At 42.1% G+C, this 10,498-nt stretch overlaps 1 protein-coding gene across 2 annotated transcripts in view; it reads left to right on the top strand.

The window, feature by feature from the left end:
- Positions 1–10,498, top strand: part of AFTPH (aftiphilin) — a 63,989-nt gene that overhangs the window by 26,775 nt on the left and 26,716 nt on the right. For both annotated transcript variants that reach the window (XM_075863126.1, XM_075863127.1), the window contains exons 3-5: positions 3,888–4,036; positions 6,759–6,894; positions 9,435–9,491. In XM_075863126.1, coding sequence (XP_075719241.1) covers positions 3,888–4,036; positions 6,759–6,894; positions 9,435–9,491 — 342 coding nt within the window. The remainder of the gene's footprint in view (positions 1–3,887; positions 4,037–6,758; positions 6,895–9,434; positions 9,492–10,498) is intronic.

Raw genomic sequence — 10,498 nt, 5'->3', positions numbered from 1 at the left:
GGAGAGCCTATCACAGCCTGGCCAGACGGAGCTAGCTCCCGCCCTCTGTCTATTTATACCTGCCTTTCCTGTTCCTCCTTTGCTTGTGATTCTTCTCGTTTGGTTTCCTTGCCCTGCTGCAGCTTCTTGTACTATTGTCCTTGCTTCATATTGACCCCGGCTTGCTGACTACTCTCCTGCTCTGCGTTTGGTACCTCGTACACTCCTGGTTTGACTCGGCTTGTTTACTACTCTTCTGCTCTGCGTTTGGCACCTCATACTCTCCTGGTTTGACTCGGCTTGTTCACTTCTCTTGTTGCTCACGGTGTTGCCGTGGGCAACTGCCCCTTTCTCCCCTAGCTCTGTGTACCCTTGTCTGTTTGTCTGTCGTGCACTTATTGAGCGTAGGGACCGTCGCCCAGTTGTACCCCGTCGCCTAGGGCGGGTCGTTGCAAGTAGGCAGGGACTGAGTGGCGGGTAGATTAGGGCTCACTTGTCTGTCTCCCCACCCCCGTCATTACAGTAACTTTACTATAGTCCCCTAATATTTTGGTTGTGTATAATGAGTTCTAATTGACACATTTGTAGAACATTACCCATCCCTGTATTACGGCATATAGTAATACATTTAAAAAAAGAGAATTTGTCAATACTCGTTTTTCACAAAAGGAATGCAGTTGGGTCTACACATAGTGATGATCTCTGTTTCAATGGAGAATGTCAAATGTAGTAATTGCTTGACCGGTTGATTGGTCCAATCATGATCTGACTACGGATTTATAATATCCACACAAACGTTCTTCTGATTCGTGATTTGGGGTCCCAAATTCCCAAAAAAATATGATTAAAATGAAAGCACCTTGGAGTATAAATAAGTGGAACACTTTCTGGCACACCCCTATGCTGTAGTGAACAACATGAACTATTAAAAGGATTGTAACCCCCCCCCCCCCCCCCCAAAAAAGAAAACTGTTGAAATAAAAACATAACCCCCCCCCCCCCCTCCGCATGCTGCAATATTTACCATGAAATATTTATTTTTCGACAGTCAGTGGAAATAGACAGATTATTATATTTCAACCCATCTAGTGTGTGTGGTGTTTGTTTTGTTTTTTCTTCTTCTCCGGGTGATTCCTGCGGTGTCTAGTGGACGCTTGTCCCTCTTTTACTGTAGTAATAACATTCCTCATTCCTCTTATGACTTGTTTGTGTCCTGGGTACAGGACAAAGATTTGTCCGGTGTACGGTTATCTCATGTTTGTAAAAGGGGTTTTAGTGTTCAAGTGTCACAGAATTGTAAAAATACCTTAACACTGTCCAATTCCCACGACCCTTCTTAATCCGCTCTTATTTGGGGTTACAACTCCATATAAAGACATGACCTTCATGTGGCGCCCCCTCATGTGACCAGGGGGTAGCCGGTCACTGCCACATGTGGTGTTACCATGGACAAAATATCACAGTGGCAGGCAAACGTAGAGGACCGGCGGGCAGCCGTGCTGTGTGAGTGGTACAGAATGGATAAGGTAAGTACATTACAAAATGAGTCATTCTGATATTTCTCTTATAAACCAGACATCCCCTTTTAAGCCCTTCATTCTCCCCATTGCAAGTCAAATATGGAGGGGGCAACAGGAGATGGACCACAGATTTTCTATGTTTGGTTTCTGGAGAATGCAGACAGACTGGTGTGTTCTATGTTTATAATCTCCTTCATTCTTAGGTGTAATGTCCCTTTAACCCCTTAACGCCGAAGGACGGATATATCCGTCCTCAGCAGCTGCTAGTTCGCGCAGGAGGACGGATATATCCGTCCTGTGATCGCGCGGGTACTGACAGTTTACCCACGCGATCAGCGGCAGGAGCACGGCTGTTATACACAGCCTGGCTCCTGCTGCAACTGCCGGAATCGAAGCACGCGCCGATTCCGGCAGTTTAACCCATTAAATGCCGCTGTCAACAGTGACAGCGGCATTTAATGTGTTTGACAGAGGGGGGAACTCCCTCTGTCTCCCGATCGGCGCCCCCGCAAACAAATCGCGGGTCGCCGTCGGGTTTCCATGACAGCCGGGGGTCTAACAAAGACCCCCAGGTCTGTCTTCAGCATCTGCCTGTTAGGTTGCCTGTCAGTTTTACACTGACAGGCAATAATGCTTTGGTATACGAAGAATACCAAAGCATTATATATGCGATCGGCATATCGCATAGTGAAGTCCCCTGGTGGGACTAAAAAAAAAAAAGTAAAACCGTTAAATAAAGTTTGTGAAAAAAAAAATAAAAAAAATTACAGTCAAAGTCAAATAAAACTACTTTTTTGCCCCAAAAAGTGGTTTTATTTAATAAAACGGTCAAAACAAATCACACATACACATATATGGTATCCCCGCGATCGTAACAACTTGACCAATAAAATGAACACATTAATTAAACCGCCGGATGAACGGCGTCCAAAGAAAACGCAAAAAACAACGGCAAAATTCTCTCTTTTCTCCCATTCCCCCCATAAAAAATAAAATAAAAGTTCATCTATAAGTCCTATGTACCCCAAAATAGTACTAATGAAAACTACACATTGTCCCGCAAAAATCAATCCCACGTACGGCCACATCGACGGAAAAATAAAAAAATTACGCCTCTTGGAACGCGGCGATGCAAAAACAAGTAATTTTTTTCTAAAAGGGTTTTTATTGTGCAAACGTAGAAAAAACATATAAAACCTTTACACATTTGGTATCCCTGTAATCGTGCCGACCCATAGAATAAAGGTAACATGTTATTTACGCTGCATAGTAAACGGCGTAAATTTATAACGTGAAAATTAATGCTGGAATAGCTGCTTATTTTCAATTCTCTCCTAAAATAAAGTTAATAAAAGTTAATCAATATGTTATAAGCATCTAAAAATGGTACAATTACAAAATACAACTCGTCCCGGAAAAAACAAGCCCTTATACGGCTATGTCGACGGAATAAAAAAAAAGTTACGACTCTTGGAATGCGACCGTGGAAAAACAAAAAATAATCCTTGGTCATTAACGTGCAAAATGGCCCGGTCATTAAGGGGTTAAGAGCAAACTAGAGGTAAGCAGGGGTCTAAGGGTATGTTCACACGTAGTCAACAAAAACGTCTGAAAATCCAGAGCTGTTTTCAAGGGAAAACAGACCCTGCTTTTCAGACGTTTTTTTACCAACTCGCATTTTTCGCGGCGTTTTCACGCCGTTTTCGCAGCGTTTTTTACGTCCGTTTTTGGAGCTGTTTTCATTGGAGTCTATGAGAAAACGGCTCCAAAAACGTCCAAAGAAGTGTCCTGCACTTCTTTTGACGAGGCTGGATTTTTACGCGTCGTCGTTTGACAGCTGTCAAACGACGACTCGTAAATAACAGGTCGTCTGCACAGTACGTCGGCAAACCCATTCAAATGAATGGGCAGATGTTTGCCGACGTATTGGAGCCGTATTTTCAGACGTAAAACGAGGCATAATACGCCTCGTATACGTCTGAAATTTGGCCGTGTGAACATACCCTAATGAACGAGGGGCTGCTTATATTTCAGTTTAGCAGAGTATAGGCACCAGTGAGCAATATGTTTTTGGATGGAATATTGTAAATTCAATTAGATTACAGCCTCCGTCCCTGTAGACGTAATTGTGGTTTGTGCCCACTGGCCTTAACATGCCTGGCGCGGCCCCTCTGTGTCATGCTACAGGTTTTCAATTGCAAATTAATCGGAATCCATAGTGGAATTATTAAAAAAAAAATATATATATATAGTGTGCAGGCCAATAACCCCTTACACGACTATATGGATCAGGAAATATCTCGCTGAGTGACAGGAAACATCGTATAACTCTGTACGCTTTATATGAATCGTAGGGACGTATTATAATATTTTTTTTCCCTCCTGTAGAATCCATTACTGAGTCGTCTCGAGCGAATTATCCAAGCCTGTTTTCCTCCTCCTCCTGTTGCTGAAATAAATGAGAACATTTCATCTCTAGATCTTCTGCTATGTGCGGAGCAGCAGGAGGTGACCTCAAAGTCCAAATCTACCACCAGGTATGGCGAGCTTGGCAGTGTGAGTGGTACCATGAGGTGGCAAAACTAACTCTCTGGCTGTGGTGGTATATATTTATGCAGTAATAGCGCAGCATATTATAGGGGCGGGTGTGCTGGGCTATTATACTACACTCTACACTCCACTTTTAGTTATGAGTCTGCTGAAATCATTAAGAGAGCACTCCATGTCCTCCCCAGTGTGTGATACCCGCTGTATATGCAGCCAGATACACGGCAGCGGTCTTTCGTTGGAGCCGGGAGTATCTTCCTCATGAATAGCACCCTCTTGAGTCCGCTGTATTCTTTCCTAGCAGCTATTCGCCAAAATAAAAAATTTGTGCTGTTTGGTATAATAGTCCAGCGGACCTTTCTCTAATATGCTGCCCTTAAATAGGACGGCACATTGTGATAAAAGATCTGCTTTATCTGTTATCAATGGGACTTATAAGGATTATGTTTTTATCAGAAATTCTAGATTATCAAACACTCAAAAAAATAATTCTAAATCTTCTTGTAGGGGTAAAGAACCTTCAGAATGACAGCCCAAAATAAAATGTTCGCACAAAATATCATGTAAAACTGTCTTCTGATCCGGGCAGTTTTCTAATTGGTTCCCTCTGTGTGATTTACTGCTTCTGGTCTCGTGTAGTGGCGAATTATCAAACGTTCTGCGTTGTCCGTTTTTCTGTACGGTGCAAAAATAAAGTATACCTACCGAACAGGTGATAAAAGGATACTCTTTTTGCATATGTTTGGCTAATAAAGTCTACAGGCACGTGAGCTTATACCAGGATCACTTCCCGATCATAGAGCCCAAAGGTTATCACATATACTCGGTGACGGCCTTATCAGTCTCCCACACTAAACTGAAGTGTTTTGTCAGCACTATAATATGCTTCAGTTGGATTCCTGGAGAGCACATTTGACATGTCCAAATACATTCTAGAAATCTGAATTTCAGGATGTCTCAGCTAGGGTGAGAACCATATCTGCTATATACAGATGTGTCCTCCATTACCTTTCCTCTTATCTCCGCATAACCTGAAATGTGTGGTGCAAAACAACCAGCTTTGGGGAAAAAAAACAAAACTCAATTTTGCGATACTCTGTCACGAGATTCCTCTGCTATATGTGTGGCCACCCAGTGGTTTTAGTGTGAATTGCAGCGTGTCAAGTGTTTTCCTACCATGTCGTGATATTGTATTGAATTTTATTTTTTGATTGATTGGAGTCCTTAACCAAATTCAAGCAATGGTGAGGGTGGACACATCTGTAAAGTGGTATTGAGAATAAGTGTCAGGAGCACCGACAAAACCAAATCCCTCAGTGTAGATGACCGCCATAGCTTCCTGAACTCGTGCAGATCGGCAGTGAACGTTTTACACACAAGTAACTCTTTCCTGCATAGCAGTTTTTTTTGAAGCTATATGACTAGGATTTGTGTTTTGGCAGTGAAATGCCAAAATAACCACAAACTGGGCAAAAGTTACATTTATACGTTTTTGTTTGGTTTTTTTTCTCTTTCTCTCCACAGTTCTGAATATGAACTGTTCCCATTCACACTTCCATGAAAGGATCCTTAGATCTTTTTCAATTCAAAGCCACAACAATATTTGCGCCAAAACCGTGACAAAAGCATTTAAACAGATTTGGATTATGGTAACTGTGTCGCTCCATTATTGCTGTGCGGGAGTTTATTCTCAGGACTTTTGCTGTGTTATGAATCCTTGCTCTATGGATCCGTAATACAGCGCCCATCGCATCTTACACGGAGGCACACCTAGGTTTTAAAGAGTTATTCTCCCCTAAAGGCTTTGGGAAGTATTCAATTGATGGGATCCCCTAAAGACTTTGCACCGTACGGCGGCACATGGAGTGGAAAACTGGCGTAAATTTTAGGGGAAGTCTACGTTGGCTCCTAGCTGATGTAGATTTCACTTTGTGGGGTGTAGTATTGTAGAGGCCCGTGCTGGCCTTGTACAACCCCCCAACCGCAACTCCCTTTTTCCCCCTTTGAACAATTTAAACAACACAAATTCTGCTCATTTTCCGGGTCCCCTCAGCATGACGCCGCTCATACCAGGTTCTGAGGTCGGGCAGCATCAGTATTACGTTAAGTGCTGCGTCGCATATAAGGCCTTGATGCTGTTCGATGTCAGGATCTTGTATGAGCCGCAGCATGCAGAGGGGACCCGAGCGGTGAGTATTATTTTTATTTTACGTCCAATTGGGGGGTGAGACTGGATGGCGCACAGCCTGGGTAACGGCCAGCGGGAAGATGGGATAAATTTATTAAGAGACGTGCGCCTCTTAATCTGTCGCATTTTACTCCAGCGGATCAGATCGCTAAAACTGGCGTATAAAAGACCAGTCTTGTCTTTAGTAAATCTGCCCTTTTTAAAGTTTTTATAGATTGCTTGGTAGATTAACCTCCTGTAAAACTTACTAAAGTATCATAAATGGTGACGCAGGTTAGATGATGAGAAGAATATACACATCTGCTCTTGTAATAAAAGGTGGAATTAGGATATTCGGCCTTGCTCTATTTTTCAGTTATCTGCTTTGCACTTCTACTTAATAGACTGAATTTGCAGATGAGTGAGTGTTCCCTTATGGTAACAGTCCTTAAAGGGACGGTACAACAGATGTGTGATTGTCATGCTGTGTATTCAGTAGATCTGGACGAGCAGTCGGAGCTCTCTAACATGTTCATTTTCCACAGCTTACACACAGAAGTGCTGGACATATGGACGGAGCTGCAGGATATTCATGATGCCTACGGACTGAAGTACCAGTGGGGAGGTTCTCATAGCAACAAAACGCTCCTGTGCTCCCTAGGAATCGACACAAGGAACATAGTATGTTAGATCTTCTGTCTGTGCTATTGTCTGGGTTTGCAAGCCAAAGGGCCGAATAAAGGCTCTGTAGGGAAGAAGCAAGCCGCTTGAGTGAACCTACTAACTAGCCGTTCCCTGGCAGACCTCGTGCTTAGACACAACATTTTGGGTCTGTAATTCTTAACCCCATCTTTATTGCCAGAGCGTCCGGCGAACTGTTCTTCATGTAGCTTTAAAGTGCCTATTTGGGCTGCCACCGTTTTTTAATTTTTTATAATTTTAACAAAGGCACATCAAAAAGCACAAGCACGTTTAGTATGAGAATAGAAAATAATATAGTAAAATAGTATAATTTTATACCTATTAAAAATGTAAGTCTGTGATGTCAGTGCTGGGTGACTCAGGTCCATTAGTCAACATATGTCCCTGTAGAAAACCGCTGGATATAAATAACTTGACTAGAAAATATTAAAGGGATATTTCAGTTTTAGCGAATGTTGTTCTTTATATAATAAAAGTACTTCAATTGTCTGTATCAATTCCTCACATTTGTGTTGCAGAATACGGGTTTTACAGAGTATTTGTGTTGCCAGCATAGAAGGCAGAAACTTTTTTTTTTTGCTTTATTGACCTGTGTCCAGACCGCATTCAATGAGCGCTGTGCATAGAATAGAGGTGGCGTTTCAGGCCTCTATTGGTCCCGGCGATCACGTAATTGCAGAGACAAGTGGCAGTGCTGCTGGGATGCATTATCCGGGCTCTTTCCCTCTGTAACTTTGGCCCCAGTTATAGGGAAAATATAGTATAAAAAAAAATGAATGCCCCCTAAAAGTCTTTTCTGAACTTATTATTATTATTGGTTTTATTTTATTTGTTTGTACCACTTGTCCAGTACAAACAAAATAAAACCAATAATAAAAATTAAAAAAAAGAAATGTAAACTATGAAAAATCCCTAATATCCCCCATCAACTGTGTCTGAGGCCCTTGTCTCTACACTATTCCCCTAAGGCCTAGTTCACACAGTGTTTTTGACAGGCAGAAAAAATCTGTCTCAAAATTCCTCCACAAATTTTTAGGCAGATTTTGAATTGCCAGCGCTTTTGTTTTTTTTTAAAATTGTTGCTATTTTTTGTCTGCGTCTGTTGAATCTAATGCAAAAACCACGGGGAAAGAAGCGCTGGAGAAAAAAAAAACTGTTTTTTGTTTGCCTCCCATTTGATTTGAATGAGAGATCAGAGGTGGAAACCGTTTGAATAAAGGACATTCCGGTTCATTTTTTTTCTGCCAGTGGCCATAGGCCCCCTGGGGGGGGAATCGCTTCTGCCTCCCATTGAAATCAATGGGGGGGTGACTTGGGGCATTTCTGACGTGGTTTCCATTTCAAAATCTGCTAAAATGACTGAACTGACCCTAACTAAGCCATGTTATATATTTAAAATCGACTAAAGCGGACGCAAATATTAATTTTATTTTAGAGTTTCTCTATGTAATTTAAAAAAATTAGTTTTGTAAAGAATGAGAAAATTGCACTTTTCAAATTTAGTGTAAAAGAAAAAAAGAATTCCTTGAGAGGAGTTTATCAAAGCCCTTATGCCAGTTTCATGGTATAGAAAAGTTGCACCTTATGGCGCACACCATATTTGCGCTTTAATTAGCGACAAAAGTGGGCGGGGATAGCAAGAGGGAGCAGGGCCTCCATAGCATAGCTTATAGCTGGCGTAGATTTTAAATTGTGGCTCACAGACAGCCTCTTCGTGTAAGACTGACGTATAACACACCAGTCTTAGTAAATTGACTCGTATGTGTGTGTAAATAGTAAAAAAAAAAAAATGGAAATCCTTGTCACGCAGTAATAGATGCAAAAATGTCTAATAGTATAAAAAAATAACGTTCTAACATTAAAGGTTAACTAAACTTTCAGAGAACTTCGGATAAGTCCTAGTGACATGTCAGAAGTTTTGATCGGTGAGGGTTCAAGCACTGAGACCCCCACCGATCGCTCAGGTGAGAGCTGAGCCGCTTAGTTTCTGATGGACTTTTTACAGACAGCCGAGTAGTTCGTGTACGGGCTCATAGACTTTCTAATGAGTCCATACAAGGTTTCTGATCGGCTTTTCTCGATAAGCCAAGGTAACAATGTACAGACTCAATAGAAAGTCTGAGCCCGTACACGAACTACTCAGCTTTCTGGAAAAAGTCAGTCAGAAACTAAGCGGCTCAGCTCTCACCTGAGCGATCGGTGGGGGTTTCAGTGCTTGAAACCCCACTGATCAAAACTTCTGACCTGTCACTAGGACTTATCCGAAGTTCTCTGAAAGTTTAGTTACCCTTTATCCAGTACAAGCGGAAAATAGCAAGTAAGTGTCTGGTAGAAAAATGTGGCCATGTGACCAGAACAGGTTGTTATCCTTTGGAAGTAAACAGTGAAGCCCCCTATCGAATGGCTGCAAGCAGAGGTGTTGAAAACGCTGAGAATTTGCAGAGTTTTTACTGGCTGTATGTTTCATTTCTACTTTCTTCTTGGTGTTGGTTTTGTATTAATTATTGTATTGTTTTTAGCTCTTTACAGGCAACAAGAAGCAGCCTGTTATTGTTCCTATGTATGCAGCTGGTCTGGTAAGCCGTAACTTACTGTTCTACAGATATGTAACCGATGATTGTTAATGCTTTTTCTAGAATTTTGTTTTACCTTCGTCACTTATTGATGCCAACTTCTCAGAACTAGTGACCTGGACTCCGGTGCATACAACAGCAGGGTACTAGGGGGGCGCTCACCCGGCAGAGCTTCTGCTCACTGCAACTTGTGACATGTTGCGTTCCTGTCTTTAGCGTGGAACCTCCTAGTAAACTCGTTATAGAAATCCCAAAGCAATGTATATTCTAACGTGGCTTTCAATATACAGATGTATCCAGATTCAAGGCTTTTACCTGTGGGCTCTCAATTACATAGATTTGTCCTGCACAGAGATACAGATCTTGGCAGGGTCGGAATTACAGTAGAACTGTGCCTAGAAGCGGCCCTGGTCCAGAAACTGGTGTAAACTATATCGATAATCTACTCCCGTCATAGCTGGCATAGGTTTCCCTTCCTGGCGCACGGACAGCTAGAGATGCACATTATTTATTAAGAAGCGTGGGTTTGTGGGGTAAAGCCCTGAATTTTTGAAGGCATACAAGGGTTAATGCTGCTATCTAAGGATATGTGCAAAGAATCTTGTATTTGCTTGTTCCTCTACGGTGTAATGTGTACAGCTAGCCTATGCAGAAGTCAAAGCAGTCGTCCTGCAATGGTCGGCCACAATCTACCAAAGAGTGTAGTAATATCATATCCGGACTGACACAACTGAGAAAGTCGTTGGCAATCTTCCTCCAAATGCCAGTCTTTTTTTAACCCGGTTAGTTGTGACTTTGCTGGGGAAGCAGGCAATAGAAATGAGCTTTTTACTTTTTTTATTATTTTATCACAAGCAAATTCAGACATTTATGGCATATCCACAGAAAATGCTATAAATGTCTGATAGATGGGGGTTTCCGCTCTGGGACCCGCACCTATCTAGAGACTGTGGGTTCCCTGTGGCGTTGCAGTCACTGGCCGCAGCATCAAAATGGAGATTGTTTGGAGA

This window comes from Rhinoderma darwinii, chromosome 4 (assembly GCF_050947455.1).
Source record: "Rhinoderma darwinii isolate aRhiDar2 chromosome 4, aRhiDar2.hap1, whole genome shotgun sequence".
Classification (NCBI taxonomy): domain Eukaryota; kingdom Metazoa; phylum Chordata; class Amphibia; order Anura; family Rhinodermatidae; genus Rhinoderma; species Rhinoderma darwinii.
This window is presented reverse-complemented; position numbering and strand designations above follow the sequence as displayed.